The sequence below is a fragment of the Nelumbo lutea genome, chromosome 1, assembly GCF_056320005.1.
Source record: "Nelumbo lutea isolate HS-2025 chromosome 1, American lotus-T2T, whole genome shotgun sequence".
NCBI classification, from domain to species: domain Eukaryota; kingdom Viridiplantae; phylum Streptophyta; class Magnoliopsida; order Proteales; family Nelumbonaceae; genus Nelumbo; species Nelumbo lutea.
In genome coordinates this window covers 197,719,267-197,740,962 of record NC_142684.1, presented here as the reverse complement: position 1 = coordinate 197,740,962, position 21,696 = coordinate 197,719,267, and the positions used below count along the sequence as shown (strand labels likewise).

At 40.8% G+C, this 21,696-nt stretch overlaps 1 protein-coding gene across 1 annotated transcript; it reads right to left on the bottom strand.

Moving 5' to 3' along the window:
- Nucleotides 1-1,702: 1,702 nt before the first annotated feature.
- LOC148880241 (uncharacterized) lies at nt 1,703-4,894 on the bottom strand. The gene has a single exon (XM_088962106.1). The coding sequence runs from the start codon at nt 4,104-4,106 to the stop codon at nt 1,779-1,781; it is 2,328 nt and encodes a 775-aa protein (XP_088818232.1). The 5' UTR covers nt 4,107-4,894; the 3' UTR covers nt 1,703-1,778.
- Between the last annotated feature and the right edge of the window lie 16,802 nt (nt 4,895-21,696).

The window sequence follows — 21,696 nt, the reverse complement described above, 5'->3', positions numbered from 1 at the left end:
AGCACGATAGACATCCACTGCCTTCATGGTGGGGCTCTCGCTCCGTCAATACAGATACCAGCAGAAAATGGATGGGATTTTAACTGTTTGATGCGCTCCTCCGGCTACAAAGATACTGCTCTCGGATCTTTTCAAGTTGACCCCTGAAGTGACCAACTCCGTTTTGGCATCCACTCAACCAGCTTAAGCAACAACCCCTGATGAAAAAGATCATTTTCGGTTCAAAATTTTCCTAATGAAGACCACTCTGGCATCCTTCTGCAATTTCTTCTTTTCCAAGCTCGCTCAACAATTGCTATAAGCAGCAACAGTATCTCTTAAGTCTTTAGTCGGTTTCTCCAGTCCACCAGTGGATTTGCCACTGGCGCCTGTCATAACCATAGCTTGATTTGATATAACAAGAAATTTTCTATCATCATTTGATTAAACTAACAGGTCATCATAATTTCTCCAATATGGACCAAAGTTTTCACTACAGGACCTTTTTTCTCATCATGTTCTAGCCGTAGATGGTTGTACAAATTATAAACTGATTCAATTACATGAAATGGTATCTCAGGTTCTAAGCAGGAAAACAAACTACCCCACTTCAGAGCAATGGGAATTGAACTCGTAATGTAGGTCTGGTTTTAGTTCTGAAGCTAGCCAACAAAAGATCTTTGACACGTATATATATATAAGGATAATAAGCTGATCTGTCACAAGAAGACGAGCATTTCCCAGCAAGAAATCCAACTGGATCATCAACAGAGACTCTGTTCCATGCTAATGTTGGTGTTGGTCATGGATGTGAAAGCTATTCAGTTCTGTTTCAGTAACAAGACAGGTCTCTGTACTTGCACAAGAACTGCCATGAGAAAAAAATGGATATAGTTGCAGTCTGGGTAAAATTAACCCACAAAATCGTTCATGTGGTTCCAATTGACCTCACATTGAATGCCTGAGCCGTATAGGTATGATTACCTGTGCTTATCGTGACAATAGTAGTTATAGAGGCTGGACAAAAGCACAGCAGAAGCATGCACTAAATATTCTAATCCAGTTTCTGATGAACGAACCCCTTAAAACCTAGAGAGTGAATGTAATCTGTTCTTGGGTAGAGAAATATAATCTTTTCTGTAAACCATAGATAACAAAGGAAACCACTTTTTTTAAGAATATATAGATGTTTGCATTAAAGTGTGGAAAGCCCCTCTGAGAGGTTTATGACAAACTCTAAAAAGAAAAAGTAGCAGAAGAAGAGCATCATTTTTCTTTTACAGCTTACTACCTACCTAAACCAAAAATGAATTATCCATAATGAAACCAATGGTGGGTTGGCTACCCAGGTTCTTAAAACCAATAAGAAAGAATGATAATAACAGAATAGTTTCTGAAATTAACACCATGCATGAGAGGAAAAAAAAAGACCTCCTCTTCATAAATATTATTTACCTCAAAGGAAACAAAATGTTACATCGTTCTTCCTGTTCTTTTCCTCCACCATTGTCTATCTCATTATAAACAAGAACAGTATCCTTTGGTGCAAACACAATAACCCCAAAATCATGCTCAGGCGGGAGATGGCTGATTCATTCGAATCCCGAGGCCTCAGTGATAGTAGTAATACCCCAAAAAAGACCTCCCTCCCCCGCCCTACTGCCTCAAAATCTTTCTATTTAGATGAGAGAGTAAGTAAAAAAAACATGGACAAAGAGAAAAATAGTGGAAAGAATTCAATAAATCCTACAATTTCAGAATTCTACAAGGGTGAAGAGAGAGAGAGAAAAAAAAAATTGTTACACGGAGGATGCATCAACAAAAACCTCACTCAACACGTCATCCTCACCATTTATAGTGGCAAACAGCTCTGCATCTTTGTCTTCATCATTGGAGAAATCCCGGCGTTCGAGCTTGGCATGGGCTGCAATGAATATCATCTTCTGAGCTCTGTCCATGGCTGCTCTAGAGCGGCCATGGGCATACACCCACCTCAAGAATGACCAATTGCATTTGAACCCACATGAGGTTGCATGGAGGAAAATTAGCCTCACTGCCACTTTCCCCAGTGACTTAAATTCACTCAAGTACGTCTCCCACACCAGTCTACTGCTCTGGGGGTTGGCAACTCTCATCTTTCCTGTCAAGGGATCTCGCTGCTTCACCTGAACAGCCTGTGCATAGAGTGGGTCAAGCCCTTCTGACCTCCACTTCATGAGTTCCATCAATGCAATATGGGCCTCCTCCCTTGAGACCAACCGTGTAATGAGCTTGTCAACATCCTTCTCCTGTTCGGGTGTCAAGCACTTGAAGGGTGGAAGGTACTTCCCACTTGTGTCTCTAATCAAGTAAAGCGGATCAAGTATGAATGCAGCTGACCAAGCTGGGTGGTAGTTCTTCTTGAACCTTTTCTCGATCACCTTCTCCACAGGCCCCTCTGCAATGTTGAACTTGGCACACCATTCCTTCACCTTTGTCCTTAGCTCCTCCCACAACGGGAGACATTGCCCAACCAGTGGCCTCTCTGCCTCAATATCCTGAGCCATCCCCTTTACCAGCTTCACCAGAGAGTGGACTGCCTCCAATTCATTCCAAAATCCCATATCCCGGATCATGTCTGCAACCTCCCTTGCAACAGGGTCCTCTACGCATACCACCTTATACGACTCATCTAACACTACCAATTGGAGTGCCCGAGCTGAGGCCATAATATCCTCCAACATAGCGTACACAAGTGCAAAGTTGCTACTGTTTTCCGTCTCAGGCGGTGGCACCCGGAGCAATCCGGCATGCTCAAGCTCCTGCAGTTGGTACTTGTGGAAACTGTTCCGGACCTGGGACTTAGTGTTTACAAACTTAGCGAGCTTCAGGCAATTATCAGTAACAGTCTTGAAGAGTGGGAGCTCTTTGCTGAAGTCCTTGATCAAACTAATGAACCCCTGAAGCTGGCAAGACAGATTAACCATCCAATGGTTCTGGTTTTCTAAATTCCTCAATGCCTTGGCTTTGAACTTGTCCCCAACGATCCCCACACACCGCTGCACCACACTCCCACATATACCGGTGATCGTCTCCCAGAGGATCTCCTCTGCGTACTTGGACGGAACGGGGCCGTTGGTGAACAACGCCCTCTGGAACAAACTCGTCCCATTGGGGAGGTTTACTGTCAAATTCACCACGTTTTCTCCACCAAAACTGCCGAAAACCTTCGGCTTCCACCCATCAGACGCAACCTGAAAGAACATGGAGTCCCTAATTCTCGCTTCCGACTCGGCCTTGGCTTCTTCGAACCTGGCGTCGAGCCTGGACCCCGCAAACTCTCGGCGGGATACCGGAGGCAGGCCTACCTGGTTAAGGAAAGCCCGGAACTTGGGATGCTCGAGACTAGAGAAGGAGACAGCGCCGCAGGACTCGTAGAGCCAGTCGGCGAGGAGGCCGAAGGCGGAGTCAATCTGGTTCTTGCTAAGCGTCGGGCCGGGAGACGCCTTGGGACTCTTGAGCTTCTTTACGCTGTCTTCCAGCATAGCGAGAGCACCCAAGTCCTCCTTCCCGCCCGACAGCATCAAATGTGGCTGCTGAGGTGGGGGCAAAGCCGCAGTGACACTGGAAGTCGCGACAGCCGTTGCGGAAGAATAGCTGAGGTCAGAACAGAAGCGGGAAGGGTCGACCATGGCAAGTGGTGAGACCTGATATGACGAGGAGGAAGCACCGCCGCCCGAAGTTGACGCACTACGCTTGCGATGGTTGGGGTGGTGGTGGGAAGAAGGGGAAGGGATAGAAGAGATGGGAGAAGGTGAAACAGAGGAGATGGGCTTGGGTAAGGAAGCAAAATTGGGACAAGTCCCCCTTTTGAGATGCTCGGAGGCAGTGCGAGATGGGTTGGAAGCAGAGAAAACGGCATCGCAGAGAGAACACCTGAGCTTCACCGCTTTGGGGAGTCCAGTATCGGAATTATGAACCAGTATGGGCTCCAGGTGCGCCCAATACCAAGCACCCTTGCCCTTTATGGCTTTGGTCCTCACAGTCATCAACCCTTCATACCGCTTGTGCACCGCCTTCGCCGTCAGGTCATCGGCCGACACCGTTGCCGTCGAGTCTATCGTTGTAGTATTTGCGGTGGCAGCCATTGTTGTACTTTGAAGAAGGACCACCACTTGACAAGAGAAGAAGACAAAAGTAAATGAATAGTAGCAAAAATAAATAGAGAAGACAGCAGTCGCTCGCTGGGGATAGCTAATAATCTTCTTCGTCCACCATCGTCGTCATCTTCATCGGAAGTCGGAACAACAGTGGCATCATCAGCTCGACAGCTCTTTCCTTGCATTTAGACGGAAAAATCCGCCGGCGGTGGCTGGAATTCACTTCTATGCCGGCCTTCCATGCGGGAAACCGGCGATCTGGGGGAAAAAGATGCGACCTTTGGCCTCTGCTGCTTATTTTATTTGTGGGTCTTTTAGCTGTTCGTGGCCTCGTGGGGTTGTTTAGCTGTAGCTGCTGCACTGCAGTGCTGCTGCTACAGTTATAGCAGGAAGAAGGGAAGAGAGAACAAAGAGACAGAAGAAAAGGAGATCTTGAGAAAGAAACAATTGGGAAACAGAGAAAAATGGGAGTCTCATGTTTTTCTTATTTCTTCTCTCTCTCTCCTCTCTCTCTTTCTCTCTCTTCCCCCACTCTTTTATGTTGTTGGTCACTTGGCCTCTCACTCTCTCTTGAAGCCCCCAGCCCCTCTTGTTTCTTTCTTTCATCTTAATTCTCTTTTAGGTTTCTTTTTTTCATTTATTTCTTTAAGTTCTTTTTTCTTGTAATTTTATTTTGCAAATTGCATTCCTTTTCTGCCTTGTTCTTCATGTGGGTTATTTCTATTTCAATTTTCAAGTTTCAACAGAAAGAAAAAAGAATAGAGAGGCCACCTTGGAATTTATATTTATTGTATTTATTTATATTACTTGATTTATTTTTTCTTGCAGTCATTGGACAGAGTTGACCAATACAGACAAGTGAGCCTCTTGAAATGTTTATCAAATATTTGTGCAATCAAGGCATGGACACTCTCTGCGGCATCAAATTGTTGCTCCTGCTCTCTCACACATACAGGAAGGAAGGAGAGAGAAAGAATAAATGTGGTCCCCTTTCTCTTCCCCTACTCCCCAGTCCCTGTTTTGAGAGCTGTTTTCCTTGGACAAGGCCTAGTTTCTGGGCTTACATTTGAATAGAATTTGTACGACATGGTCCCTTTGAACTCAAACATACATTCAAGGGAAGGGAGAGAGAGAAAATAAGTCGAGTGGGTCATCTCTAACCTTTGCCCTGAGCCATGCCTGGACCATTTTGTGTGTGCCCAAGTAGTGCATATAGAGAGTTCTACCTTCTCCCCCTCCGCCCCCCCCCCCCCCTCAAAAAAAAGAAGAAGAATAAAAAGATCCCTTGGAGAACAATTAGTGTATAGAAAATCATCAGATCTCAGAATCGGGGTGTTTGATTTTTTGAGGATAAGACAAGAAAAACACATTAAGTTTAATATTATTGTTGTTATTATATGGTTGGGGTTTAAATTCATACAACCTAATAACAGTAAGCAAATGAGTGAGGGTCTACTACACTCCCCACTCTTCACTTACCATAGTGATGGTATAAAGCTTTTTTCTTTTTTGAAATGAGAATATGATGTCAAAGGGCATGTGCCAAACCTGTTCTTTAGCCTCTAAAATCTGCAAATCTAGAATCTACGTAAGAGAAAAGGACAACATAACTTTAATCCTTAATTGGATAGTAACATATAAATTCTCTGTACAAACGGCACTCATGACAAGGTCACAATTAGAGACCAGTCTTGTGATTTCAAGCGTTCTCTTCTTGTCACTGCAACTTGTTTTAATGAATTTACTCTGAGGGGGGACCCTAGTTCCAAACTTCCAATAAACTAGGAAAAGGAGAACCTCACCAACTTTTCTATTAGTTTAACTCATCACTCACCGTGTGTACATGAGAGAGAGAGAGAGAATTAAGTAGTATCCTTCAAGACTTCTGGTGCTTCTTCCTTCCCAAAACCTAATTTTCTAAGTCCCTGTCACTAAATGTGTTGGTAACTTCCTAATCTCCCAAGGTATAATATTATTAGGAAACCCGTTAATCTAGGCTTCTTGCGCAGAAAATATATCTAAATGTATGCAAGTAAAAATAATACAATAAACAAAATAAAGTAATTGTCTTACTTGTAACATTTTCAAATTAATCTATCAGAGCTTCATATGCTTCTAGAAATAACAACCTTTATTATTAAAAAGTATGTGTTTTGGGTATAGAAGGTTATGTGTGGGAAACATATAGGAGAGAAGTTGCTTTCATCTTTACACTTAGCCCATGCCTAGTCATTACTACTAAAGTACTAATTTTCCAACATTGACAAATACGTATAGGACATCTAAAGCAGCTCAGAATTGCTGTCTTTCTTTAATTTTTACCGCAGAATACATAAAAAAGTCAAATATTTACTAGACAATAATATTAATATTAATAAAATCATAATTAGGAAATGAGAACTAATAATATAAATATATAATATTAATAAAATCATGTCTTAATTAGGAAATGGGAACTAATAATAAATGGGTCAATGATTTTCTTAGGAAAATCATTCCCATTATAATCAGTAAAATATTTGAGTATTTTATTTTGGCTGGTTAGGAAAGCTGAATTAGAAGAGCATATAGGAGGAGATAATTTATTTTGAGGCAATTTTTCAAAATAATTTTTATCTACAAATTTTGTCAAACTTGAGGTTCTTATACTTTATTTGAAAAATAAATAAATAAAGAGGAAGAATGGGAAAGGCTTGATTGATATCTTCTCCTACTATTTTCTTACAGATTCCAAGTTTTGAAAATTTGTGAACTATTCTATTTCGGTAAAAAGACACCCACACTCCTTATATTTTTTAGAAAAGTTAACTGAGCTCCCCTATTTTTTGAAAAATGTTTGTTGACCTTACCTAGTTACCTTCCCTCATGAACAGAGATGATGCAATTAACATTAATGACCTAATGTCCTGTTGGCTAAAGAAACAAGACTATTGGACAAAAAGAAAAAAAAACTTTGACCAAATAGAATTACCAGGAATACTAAATTGAGTTTGCCTATCACTGTTGGAAAAAGAATAAAAATGAACAAGTGAGAAGTCATGAGTGGTCCTTCAAATGCTCATGAAGAACTCATCAATTGCCAATGAAATGAAGTGAAGATCTCCATTGCCTAAACATTTGCCAAGGGTGATTTGGGGATTTTGAAATACTTTAAATGTCACATGATGAGGTACTGGAAGCCTTATTGATGGATTCCTAGCAGAAGGGAGATAAAGTGATCATAAGGAAAAAATAAATGCATAATAAGGTAGATCAAAAATATTTTTCAAAAATAGAAGAGGTCAGTGAACTTTTCACCATAAATAAATAAAATAGACAGATAAAGGAACTAAAGGAGTGTTTGCTGTAATTTACCCTTTTTTTTGTCATGTCTAATTGATTCTGGTTTTAACTTTGGACAGCAGATTTCAGGTTCAGATTCAGAAATGGAAATAATCCAACTTAATACATTCCATTTGAAATGAATCTGTTAATTGTTATGCTAAATGTGCCTATAAAGTTAAGGATTTCATGTGATGAATTAAGTTCTGATTTTGTTATCATTTGGCAATGGATTTACAAATGAAGTCATTTGTGTGAAACAATGAAAGATTTTTATCATATGGATTAGGGGTGGAAACTGGAAAGGATGGGGGGAGGGGATACTGTGTGATTGCAATTAGCATTGGACCATACAGAGACCTTCCATTATATTGTTTTCAATTCTAGAAACATCGGGATCCACCTCTTGTACTGTCAATAGAGTCCACCTAATATTAAGCCCCAATCCTAAGCAAATCAGTGGGTTGAGAGCTCTTGCACAGGCGTCCTTGTCTGCGCCAGTGCTCTTGGAAACATTATTCATGCGGAAATGGTAATACCATTTACGATGCCCGGATTCCTCCAAATGACCCCCCTTGGTAAATCGTAATCATATGATTTGGGCATCTGATTCCGGGAGTGGAAGGATTTCAAAAGGGGGTAATTCTAATTCCACTTCAGTCATTTGAGATATAAATAATGAAAGTGATTTTGGAATCCCCAAAAAGAGGAGGAAGTGGAAGTGTGGAAGTCATTATGGAATTTGGCTTTTGGTATCCAAACACAGTTGAAAAAGAGGCCAATGAAAACGTTGGATCAGAACTAAACTAAAGCTTCAATCGTTTTTTTTCATTTAAAATCTTATATATATCGAGGACAACCCAAATTCCTATTGACCCGGGCTGACAGTGTCCCTGAATTTCTATTCTACAGAGTTGTGGAATCTGGACCAGATCGGATCACCAGACAAATTGGTCCGCCACGTGAACTTGGGTCAACGGTTTGGTAGTCAGAGAGTTGGACCGTTAGGCTCGTGACTCGCCAAGAGCAACCTGCCCAGTGCCCAGCGACCCAGAAGCTGCAAACCATGTAATTGGTCAAACCAAATAGGGAAGTCGGTATGACTCACGCAATATCTCCCCTCAGCTCCACAGCTGCTTAATCATGGGAATTATTAGAAAAAAAATTTAAAAAGAAAAAGAAAACTAGGACAATCAATTATTATACATGACCGACAGGGCGGATCTGGGTTCAGTTTCCTTTTCAGATCCGATCATTTCTTATAACAAGGAAAAGTTATCTTTTAGTCAGACGCCCTTGTCCCTTGGTAAGTGGAGATCCGGACTTAATCTGACCCCTTATTGATTATTGATTATTCATTTATTCATGGGTTTGGGAACATGATCCGATTTGGTCCAATCCGTTTCCGATATGACACATCAGCTTGATACATGGGACCCATGTATGTAGAACTGACGTGGTGCACTGTAATTGGCGCAACAGTACGAATGGAGCTCTGAATCTGCAATACAAAAGAGACCAAATCAATTTAAACATTGAGAACGTCTGGTGATCGGGTCGGGCAAGAAGTGAAATAAGGAAAAGAAACACGGATAGCTATGGCCTATGGGCCTATGGCAATTCAATCGGGTCTTTGTAGCCCACGGTTTTGAAAAGTCAGAGAGCGGGGGGCCCATTTAACCAACAAAGGGCTGTGCGAAGTGTACGGAAAGTGTCGAGATGACGAAAATTTAACGGTGATGGAAAATCGATATAATTTCTGCTGGCAAAAGAAAAGGTAAAAGATGAAATAGTAACGGCTTTAAAGTCCAGGAAATTATGAGAAAGGCGTAGTTGTACGAATTTTTTCCCTTTTTAAAGTTAAAAAAATAGTTAAATAAGATAAAATAAAACAAAAGGAATGGGAAAGTATTGGCAAAATCTGAGTTAATAATGACGATGAATATGTTAAGGTGCTAATTTTGCCTCGATTGGTAACTTCTCCGGCTAGAATCCGGATTACTTTCCAATAGAATCATACCCACCTTACTTTTCTGTTTTTTTTTTTATATTCCGTAAAATAATTATATTAGACAAAATGAAAATTTGCATAGTTAAAATAACTATATTACCCCAACGAACTTGTAGCTATGCATTCGGAATATGGTGATATTTTCGGAGCTCGCGTTCTGTGCACTCGCGAATGGCTGATTGACACGTTGATCAGGCCAACGTTAACGTGCGTTTCAGTGTTAACTTGGTCTGATCCGGTTCATGTAGAAACAAATCAGTTTGCGTGAATACGAATTTGTCAAGTATCCAATCAAAAAGCCCCTTTTTCCAGTTTCCTCGATTCTTCTTTCGATTCTTTCTTCCATTTCTCTCCACTAAACCCTACCCATACAACAGAGCAACCCTTGTCCATCGGCAGCGATAGAGCTCCGGCGGTGAATCGACGGCGATAGAGCTCCGGCGATGGTGATATATCCTTCTTCTCTTCTTCTTTGACTCTCTATTCTTCTTCTTTTTTTTCTTCTTCGTCTTCTCCGGTGGTAGGTCCGATCTGAAGAACGAACATGTAGGATACATCGACTAGAAACATCTCACATCCCACATCCCACCGTTGTTTATCGGTTTTGAATGAAAAAACAACGACTGATGAAACAGGGGTTAGGGCTTGGGGAGATTAGCTTTGTTCTAATGACTGGTGACTGCCGGTGTGAGGAGTATTGGTTCTTGGAAGAAGAAAAAAGAAGATAGGAAGAAGAGGAAGAAGAAATAAGAGTCGTTGGGAGACTGGAGAGAACTTTTCTATATTTACCGTCAAAATTCTTATCGACGCTGGTGGACCACATTTATGGACAGCGGTGTATGTAAGTGGCTGAAGGGATGATTTTCTGGGTTAAGACTGGGACTGGGAGAACCGAAGAAGTGGAGGAAATGGAAGGGATTGAGGGAGTTCAAATGAAATCCCTTTGTGGGTGGTTCAATCGGAGGAGAGTCAACAATAACCGGTTCAACCAGCTAAATTATTAATAACGGAGAAAAGTTCCATTAATTTATGGTTAACACGTGTTCGCCTCTGATTCACGGGTGCACTCGTCCAGTGCACAAAATGCGGCCTCATATTTTAGGGGTGTGGAATCTTACAATTAAGTCAATAGCATGCTAAAAATAAAGAAAATGAACTAAAGAATTTAGTGTGAGGTGAGATGGAGTAAGGTGTGGCGAAGCATCTAGTGTATGCACGTAGTAAACAATGTACTTGCATTAAATGTATTGGTATTTATGTTCTGATCAATTTCACCACATATAACATCCTTATGGGATGTCCATGTGTTGCTTCCTTGGTCAATCAGATGTACATGGCTTAACAGGTGTTGGATCAGCTCTGCTAGGTTGGTTGGGCCTTTTGAGGTGAATTTGGTAAGTTGGTTCAAACAAGTTAGCTGCACTTGGATCGATTCAGCATTATAAGGTAATGTTAGGCCAACTAACGATTTTGTCCCCCTAGCCTGCTACCACTTGGCAACTTCTAACCAGTGGTTGATTTTAACTGTATCTATCAAAAACGTACAAGTACAAGATATGCAGTTACAACATACTGTGAGTTGGGTGTGATGAGGATTCAGGAAAGAAGAAATCCAAACTGGTTGCAACAAAAACTTAAACCATCCATTCCAGATTCCAAATTGGGAGATGTTAGATGGACGATGTGCTATCATGTGGGTAGGTGTGGTGTATTACAAAAATCATTGCATTGTTGGTGGTGTTTTACATGTTGTGTGGTTTGTTCTAGAAGTCACCACTTAAAAAAGTGTTTTATTTATCTATTAATTATGTTCCTGCATTTAAAATAAGTATTAAATCAAAGTATTGTGGTGTGGTGTGTGTTAAGGATGAAAAAAATTGTGTTTCAAAATTCAGATATTTTGTGTTTTCAAAGCACACCATAACTTTCATTATAATGTATTTCAGAATCAATTAAAACAAAGTTCTACCATGGTACTCAACACCATGGTTAAGGGGTGCTATACAATGTGGTTGGTCTTGTTTTTGAAAACAAAAATAATTGCTATACCAACATGTTGTCAAACCCCTAAATGGCTTGATTTAACATGTTATAATTAATGTTTTAAAAACTAACTTAAAAATGAAATTGATTTGGCCACTAGTTTTTGGATTAAATTGTCGTGACATTTTTGAAAAATAAAAAAGAAAAAAAATTTAAAATCCACTAGCCCTGCTGAACAATTTAACAGTTCAACTATCAGGGTCAATGGTTCATTGATTGATTCAACTGTTTTTTTTTTGGAAATCCAAGCCAAATAAAAAATGGGACTGAATAGATGACCAAGTGAATCAAACGGATCAATCTTATTGATCAACAACGGTTTTAAAACCATAGTTCTAACAGTCTTACAGGACTTTTAATGTATAGGTCAAGTACATGACACTAAACCATCATAATTTATCAAGAAAAAAAAAACACAAAACAAAACAAAACAAAAGGAAACAAAAATAAAAATAAAAACATTATAATTTAGCAATCCATTGTCCATCCATTCTGGAATTCAATAGGCTAATTACATTTTTTTCATCAATAACAGTAGGCTAATTACATTTCATCAATCAAAATGCGGTGTTACAAAAACATCTATTATGAACAATACAATGATAATCCAAAGTTTTATTTGGATAAATGGGATACGATTAGCCAACTGGGCAAGCCTATGAGCAATACCATTAAGAGGGTGTTTGGTTCTGTGGGTGCTTTTTTAGAAAAAATGCCGCCGCATTTGCACAAGTTTGGCTTTGGCGTTTATTGAGCATGAAACCACTGTTTGGTCCCAATGTTTATTAAATCTATACTACTTTAAAAAGCATGAATGGCCTCAAGAATATTTTTGAAATTTTTTGAGGACAAAATTTACTCCTCTATATTTAAATTTATTGATAAAAATGAGGGAAAATTAGGTAATTAGCTATTGATATTAAATGAATTGAAAATAGGTAATTTTAAGATATTCAGTGCATTCAATTCCCACTCATTAAATCCAACATTTAAGTTATTAACTTGCATTCATGTTCATTAAATCATATAATTAAGCCATTTTTGTTTTTTCCCATCATTAAGTTCTATTAATTAAATCCATACTTAAATAAATTAATAATTTAAATAAAATAAAAGCTTATATTTTTAAAATCTACCTAGAAAAATAGCGTTTTCATCTAGGTGGTGGTAAGAAATTAAACCATTTTGGGTCAAATGGGTCAATCCACGTTGCCACGATTAATTAGAAACTAAAAAAAAAATTGGGAGCATTTTTAACATACAATAATAAGTATGATAAATAAGAAATATTTTTTATTAATGACGGAAATGGAATATTATTGCCACGATTAAATAATAAAGTTCAAAAATGGATAAAATGAAAAAAAAATAGAAATTAAAAAAATTGGGAACATTTTTAAAATACGTATTAAACAATAAGAAATGATTTTTTTATTAATGATGGAAATGGAATGTAAAATTTAAAACCAATTGGAAATAAAAATATTTTCTTGCTCTCTTTCATTAAAACCTATATTTAAAATATATTTTTCTCATCATTAAATTCTTGTAATTAAATCCACAATATTAATTTTAATAGTATAAAAATAAATATTTTGAAAATTATTTTGAAAACAAAACCATTTTCTTTCCTCTTGGTGGTGGGCAAGCAATTCTACCATTTGGGATCAAATGAATTAATAAATAATGTCATAATTAAATAACAAAAAATAAAATAAATAAGTATGAAATGTAAGAATTATTTTTATTAATGATGAAAATGGAATGACAAATTTAAAATCTACCTAAAAATGAAATGTTGCCATAGTCAAACAATAAAATTTTTAAAAATAGAAAATGCAAAGAATCACAAAAAAAAAAAAGATAGAGAAAAATTTGGTCTCATATCGAATGTTAAATACTTATAAAAAATAAAATATTGGATACATCAAAAATAAAATATTGGGTACATCTCTAATATTATGCATTCATGATATTGAACAAAAATAAGTAGTATACATAAGAAATAATTTTATCAATGATGGAAATGTAATACAAAATTTAATGTTAACTTATAAATCAAATTATTTTTGTTTTTGGGTGGTGGGTCAGTGGTTTGGGTCAAATGATATCATGGACAAACAAAAATTAAGTGTGATAAGCAAAGATTATTTTATATAATGTAAATGAAATATATAATTTAAAGAGAAAATTATAATCAAAGTCGGGTGTACATTTAAAACTAGGTTGTAGGTTGTTGGTCCAGAAACCAACAAAACTTTGACAATCGGCTCTACATTTCAAATTATAAATTAAAAACCCCTACAATGTCATCGAAGGCTTATGTGGCTATTGCCAACATGGGACTCTTAATCCATGTTGGACATAGCAAAAAACCTATATTGAAAATAGGTTTTCAATTTCTCTCCCACTCCCTCTGTCTCTTGATCTCCCTCCCTTCTCTCACACTCTCATAGTTGACTCTATCTCTCCCATTCTCTATCAAAACCTCTCTCTCTCTCTCAATCTATTGTTCTCCCTTAGTCTTTCTCCCGTTCCCTCTTTCACTTGTACAATTAAGTTATAAATTTCTATCAAATTGGTGTAAATTTCATAGCCAAAAGTTTCTTGTGAATTTTTATCAAATTGGTGTAATGGTTTATGAATCATACCAAATTGGTCTCATGTTCTTTTATATGATTTGATTAATATAATATTAGTGTGTAAGAAAAAAAAAAACATTAAGAGAGGGAGTGGGAGAGAAAGAGAATGAAAGAGATTGAGGGAGAACGATAGGTAGAAAGAGAATAAGAGAAATTGATAGAAAGAATATAAATACAAAAACCAAAAAACATTTTTATTTATTTTCAAATCACACAGTCGTTGAGTAGAGAGAGACGACTATGAGAACAAGAGAGAGAGAGAGAGAGAGGGAGGGAGTGTGAGATAAACTAAAAACCTTCTTTTTATTTTTCAATCATCCAACATTAAAGGGTAATTTTGGTATAATCTTTTTGTTGTGTCCAACATGGATTAAGAGTCCCATGTTGGCAACAACCACATAAGCCTTCAATGACATTGTGGGGGCTTTGATAATTTGAAATGTAAAACTAGTTATTAGAGTTTTATTGGTTTTTGGACCAACCTATAACATAATTTTTAAATGTACAGCCAACTCTAACTATAATTTTCCTAATTTAAAACTAATACAAAAGTAAAGCTAGTTTCTTATCTAGATGATGGGTCAATGATCCAACTTTTCAAAGAAACCCATGATGTCATAATTAAATATTAAATATTTAAAAAAAGATTGAACACTAAAAATGAAAATGTACATAATTTTGTAAAAAACATTTGAGAACATTTCTAATGTTATATTCATCATATTAAATATAAAAGTTCTTTTTATTTATGATAGAAATGGAATACAAAATTTAATAATAATAATAATAATTATTATTATTATTATTATTTGCTACAAGCATTTATGTTTATTTTTAATCATATATTACTTTTGCTAATCTTCAATTTTTATCTTAATTATGATATATCTAAAGTTCAAGTAATTAATATGAAGAAAAATTTCTCACGTACAACACATGTGCTTAATTACTGGTAAATGTTAAAAAACACAAACACTTGGACTTGTGTGCATTAGCCATTGAGGGAAACTTCAAAATCTGATTTTTCCCAACACTGAATGTTTATTGAAATGAGCTGTTGGATCTCAATTTCAGCCATTAAATACATGTATGAATACTCTAGACCGTTAGATGAGCATAATACCACTCCAACATAGCTAAACAGGGTATGGGTTGAAATGCCCCAACCAAACAACAAATAACATAAAAAAAAAAACAAAAAACAAAAATTGCTTTATTGTAAGCTGAAATGGGTAGATGGCTTTATGGGGTGTTATTTGAAACATCCAACCAATTAACAAAAATAATAATAATAATAAAAATAAGTGAAGTTTTTCAATAAAAATATTTATCTAAAAAACACTCATCTATAAATGTCCATAGAACCAAATGCATAAATCTAGATGACTAAGTTTATGTAAACCGAGCCTAGATTTCCTGCCCACAAGAACTCTGCCCACGTCTTCTCACATAACGTCACAGCCACACATGCAAAACATCTCATTCTCCTACATAATATTATGCACAGGAAGATATTCCCAATAAATGGGATAGCGTGTTGTGAGTAGGATTCTTGTGGGCAGAAGATCCAGAGTCACGTAAACCACCACCACCACCACAAAAATAAAAAGATGAAAGGTATTTTCTAGAATCAAGAATATAACAAATCTACAACAGGAGGTGAATAATGTTCCATCCAACACATAACACAGAAACATTTCTATTTCTATCCATCCATCATATCTAGTGATGTAACCGTTTTCGGCCATGTACCAATGTTTTGTGATGTAAAATTTTTTGGCTAAGTACCTCGTTATTTGACCCGGTGGTGGCGTGCCTTAGTGATGAGCTACTTGGTGGTGAACTGCGTACTAGCGAACTGCTCGGTGGAGAACTGCCTGGGGGCGAACTGCCTGGTGGCGAACTGCCCAGTGGCGACCTGTCTGGTGGCGAACTGCCTGGTAGTGAGCTCCTTGGTGGCGAACTGCCTGGTGGCGAACTGCTTGGTGGCGAACTGCCTGGTGGTGAACTGCTTGGTGGCGAACTGCCTGGTGGTGAGCTGCTCGGTGGCGAACTGCCTGGTGGCAAATTGCCTGGTGGCGAACTGCTTGGTGGCGAACTGCTTGGTGGCGAACTGCCTGGTGGCGAGCTGCTCGGTGGCAAACTGGCTGGTGGCAAATTGCCTGGTGGCGAACTGCCTGGTGGCAAACTGCTTGGTGGCAAATTACCTGGTGGCGAACTGCCTAGTAGCGAACTGCCTATTAGGTGGCCGGTGACTTAGAGAATGCTAGAGCTCCCTGGTGCGGTGCAATCCGATTGCCCTCAGCATGAGGTGGTCTTCTTTCCTTTGTAGGCAGCGAGAGCTGAGGGACCTGCGAGAACTTCATCTTTTCCTCCTCTTTGTAGGTGGCGGGAGCTGAGGGACCTGCGAGAACTTCATATTTTCCTCCTCTTTGTAGGTGGCGAGAGCTGAGGGACCCGTGAGAACTCTATCTTTTCCTCCTCTTTGTAGGTGGCGGGAGCTGAGGGACCTCCGAGAACTCCATCTTTTCCTCCTCTTCGTAGGCAGCGGGAGCTGAAGGACCTGCGAGAACTGAATCAGAGGTCCCGGGGGTATTTTCTCGGTGGGGGGCTCTTCGACGCTTAAGTTAGCACTCTTATTGTAGAGAGCTTTGAAGATAATATGAGAGAGCTAGAGAGCAGGGTTACTTCCCTTTTTTCATCCCCCCTCCCCTTTGGGGGTGAGGTCTTTATATACCGGAGACCTCGCGGGTTAGGTGGTGAACTCCTCGAGGTCGTCAGGCTAGCGCTTGTGTTAGGCGGCCAGGTCGGCGCCTGGGCCGGGTTGTCAGGGGGCGCCTGCGTCAGTTGACGGGTCAGTGTCTAGGCTGGGTCGTCAGGTCAGCGCCTGTGTTAGTCGGCGGGTCAATGTCTAGACCAGGTCGTCAAGCTGGCGCCTGTGTTAGTCGGCGGGTCAGTGTCTAGGCCAGGTTTGTCGGTGGGACCTTATGGCGGCTTGGCCGGATCATGCGCTAGGCTGGTTCAGGTCGACCAGGTCGCGCAGGCCGTGCACGCACGGCCCAGGTCGCGCGTTCCACGCGCAGTTCGCGTAGGTCGCGTGTGCCGCGTGCAGGTTGCGCAGGCGCACGTCAGGCCGCGCGCAGGTTGCGCCAGGCCGGCTAGACTAGTGCCCGGGTGGGTCACCAACTTCGTAAGTTTGTTGGCTGGGTGTTTTCCTAGTTGTCACGAGGTGTCACATGTCATAATTTCACTGGAGGGCCAAATCTGCCCTCATCAATAGCCCCCCACTCCCGAGGTGATAGTAACTCAGCGAAGGGAATATATTTCTTTTGGCCTGTAACTCGATGAGCTAGTAAGTGCTGATCCAATTACTAGTGTGGCCCATAGGCTTTGGGAGCGACTTGTAGTCTAATCTTCTTTGACTTTTGCCCATGCCGGAGAGGCAACCGGGTCTTTAGTAGTAATGTGGCCCATAGGCTTTGGGAGTGACCAGTGGTCTACTCTTTTCTAACTTTGCCCGTGCCGGAGAGGCGACCGGGTCTTAAGTAGTAATGTGGCTGGTAGGCTTTGGGAGTGACTAGTGGTCTACTCTTTTCTAACTTTGCCCGTGCCGGAGGGGCGACTGGGTCTTAAGTAGTAATGTGGCCCATAGGCTTTGGAGTGACTAGTGGTCTACTCTTTTCTGACTTTGCCCGTGTCGGAGAGGCGATCGGGTTTTAGGTAGTAATGTGGCCCGTAGGCTTTGGAGTGACTAGTGGTCTACTCTTTTTTGATTTTGCCCATGCCGGAGAGGCGACCGGGTCTTAAGTAGTAATGTGGCCCGTAGGCTTTGGAGTGACTAGTGGTCTACTCTTTTCTAACTTTGCCCATGCCGGAGAGGCGACCGGGTCTTAAGTAGTAATGTGGCCCATAGGCTTTGGAGTGACTAGTGGTCTACTCTTTTCTGACTTTGCCCGTGCCAGAGAGGCGACCGGGTCTTAGGTAGTAATGTGGCCCGTAGGCTTTGGAGTGACTAGTGGCCTACTCTTTTTTTATTTTGCCCGTGTCGGAGAGGCGACCGAGTCTTAAGTAGTAATGTGGCCCATAGGCTTTGGAGTGACTAGTGGTCTACTCTTTTTTTACTTTGCCCGTGCCGGAGAGGCGATCGGGTCTTAAGTAGTAATGTGGCCCGTAGGCTTTGGAATTACTAGTGGTCTACTCATTTTTTACTTTGCCCGTGCTGGAGAGGAGATCGGGTCTTAAGTAGTAATGTGGCCCGTAGGCTTTGGAGTGACTAGTGGTTTACTCTTTTTTGACTTTGCTTGTGCCGGAGAGGCGACCGGGTCTTAAGTAGTAATGTGGTCCGTAGGCTTGGCCTGCATCAGCTTCGTAATGCCAGCCACCTACTCCTACAAGAAGCTACTAGGGGCTCGACCTTCGGGGGCAGCACTACTAACTTTAGGTTGCTAGCTCACACGGGAGCCTTGGAAGGCACGACCGGTAAGGGCACCTATGTAGTCAGTTGGCCGCCAACTCCCGTGGAAGCCACGAAGAGCTCATCTTTGTAGGGGGGACCTTGCGGAGAGGACTGATGTGGCATTATCTGAATTGAAAGTAAGGTTGGTAGAGCTACTTAGTCCGTTAGCTCCCTGCATAGTCTCTGAGTTCATAAAAAATGTAAACTATAAAGCGATAGCTTCAATTTCTAAAAAGTGAGGACTTAGTTTTGGCAAGATGAGAACTTAGCTTTTGTAGGATGAGAACTTAGCTTTTCGTAGCGTGATCCCATAGACGGCGCCAATTGATGTAACCATTTTCGGCCATGTACCAATGTTTTGTGATGTAAAATTTTTTGTCTAAGTACCTCGTTATTTGACCCGGTAGTGGCATGCCTTAGTGATGAGCTACTTGGTGGTGAACTGCCTACTGGCGAACTACTCGATGGAGAACTGCCTGGGGGTGAACTGCCTGGTGGCGAACTGTCTGGTGGCGAGCTCCTTGGTGGTGAACTGCCTGGTGGCGAACTGCTTGGTGGCGAACTGCCTAGTGGCGAACTGCCTGGTGGCGAATTGCCCAGTGGTGAGCTGCTCGGTGGCGAACTGCCTGGTGGCAAATTGCCCGGTGGTGAGCTGCTCGGTGGTGAACTGCCTGGTGGCGAATTGCCTGGTGGCGAACTGCTTGGTGGCAAATTGCCCGGTGGCAAACTGCCTGGTAGCGAACTGCCTACTAGGTGGCCGGTGACTTAGAGAATGCTGGAGCTCCCTGGTGCGGCGCAATCCAACTGCCCTCGGCATGAGGTGGTCTTCTTTCCTTTGTAGGCAGCGAGAGCTGAGGGACCTACGAGAACTTCATCTTTTCCTCCTCTTTGTAGGTGGTGGGAGCTGAGGGACCCGTGAGAACTCCATCTTTTCCTCCTCTTTGTAGGTGGCGGGAGCTGAGGGATCTGCGAGAACTCCATCTTTTCCTCCTCTTCATAGGCGGCAGGAGCTGAAGGACCTGCGAGAACTGAATCAGAGGTCCCGGGGGTATTTTCCCGGTGGGGGGCTCTCCGACGCTTAAGTTAGCACTCTTATTGTAGAGAACTTTGAAGATAATATGAGAGAGCTAGAGAGCAGGGTTACTTCCCTTTTTTCATCCCCCTCCCCTTTAGGGGGTGAGGTCTTTATATACCGGAGTCCTCGCGGGTTAGGTGGGTGAAAAGCCTCCAAACGGTAAGACTCGTCACATCCTATCAGAACCGGGGTACGGTGGTGAACTCCTCGAGGTCGTCAGACTGGAGCTTGTGTCAGGCGGCCAGGTCGGCGCCTGGGCCGGGTTGTCAGGGGGGCGCTGCGTCAGTTGGCGGGTCAGTGTCTAGGCCGGGTCGTCAGGTCGGCGCCTGTGTCAGTCGGCGGGTCAGTGTCTAGACCAGGTCGTCAAGCTGGCGCCTGTGTCAGTCGGCGGGTCAATGTCTAGGCCAGGTTTGTCGGTGGGCGTCTTATGGCAGCTTGGCCGGATCATGCGCTAGGCTGGTTCAGGCCGCGCGCAGTTCGCACAGGCCGCGCGCGCCGCACAGGTCGCGTGTGCCGTGCACAGTTCACGCAGGTCGCATGTGCCGCGCACAGGTCGCGTCAGGCCGCGTACATGTCACGCCAAACCGGCCAGACTAGTGCCCGGGTGCGTCACAAACTTACGAAGTTTGTTGGAGGGCCAAATCTGCCCTCATTATCTAGTAATATAACAAAAAGAGGATTGTCGCGAATAGGGATGAAGGTTGCTAGCCAGCCACCTAGGAAATGTCATTTGATGCAAAGTCGTTGGTGTCAAAGAATCTGAATTATGAAAGTTGCCATTGTTTTGTTTTGTTAGTAGGGATTTCGATTACATAAGAGAGAGAGAGAGGGGGATGCCTTTTGGGTTTCTAGAATCAACCTGATCGATAGAGATCTCTTTCTTTGGTCAATGGTCAACTTGATTGAAACGACTCAAACCACCAGAAACACAAACTTCTTTTCATTACTTTCGGTGGCTTGGGGGATATTTCTTATTTCATTTTATATTTGGGTTGAGAATATTAGAAATTCGGTGTTAACATTTCACTTCTAAAAGGTATGGAAATGATGCCTTCTTTTCTTTTATTTCCTGCTCACCCTCCCTACAATACTTGAATTCAAGAATCAAAGCCACAACACAACATCTTATCAATATTAATAAAGCAAAGCAAAGCAACCCTCGGTGCAGTAGTCATATTCATTCATTCATTGCAGTGCCAGAGACATAGTGTCCTAATAAAGTTCACATTTTATGAAACCAAAAGCTACTTCCTTTTTGTACTGCAATCCCCCACCGAATCAAATCGGGCATAGAAAGATCCAAATTTATTGATTCGTTTATATTTGAATTTGAATGGGATCTCCTCCATCCCATTTATATATATATAACATTCAATTCAATTTTAGATATTAAGTAGTATTAAAAATATCAAAATGTTATATATTATTAATAAAATGAGGTAAAAATATTATTTCATCAACATAATAATTTGTATTAAACTTGAACCCATGATAATATGGCAAAAATGCAACACTTAAACAACTTTGTTGATAAATGTAATAAAAAATTAAGTTAAATCTGAAAAGAAATCAGAAAGGGGCGTCCATATTATTCAATCCAAATTATTAACTGATCAAATTCGAATCATTCTTAATGGAATTCAATTTCAATTCCAAATTAGATTTTTTTTTGATTTACAAATAAAAACAAAATCATTAGGTTTGATTTTACAAAACCCTTAAAATAGATTGTACAGAACCCAATCCAGATGAGTTAACATTAGAAAGAAAAGGCACAAAATGGCAGCCAGAGACGAAGAAGATGAGGGAAAATGGCCTCAACAGACTTACAGACCACAGCTGCTTCAAATTAGATAGATGACGAAAGTTATGATGCACATACGCCTAGAAATCGTCCACGGCAATTCTACAGCCTACGGCCTACGTACATCAAATTGTAAAACTGATGAAACCACCAAGAAAATGCTGTAATTTGTTGTGTCCAGGGGTCCCCGACCAATTAAACTGTCTTTGTGTCCACACTCCAGAGC

What these genes read in the sequence shown, in the direction of transcription:
- LOC148880241 (XM_088962106.1), bottom strand. Translation starts at nt 4,106, where the DNA reads ATGGCTGCCACCGCAAATACTACAACGATAGACTCGACGGCAACGGTG.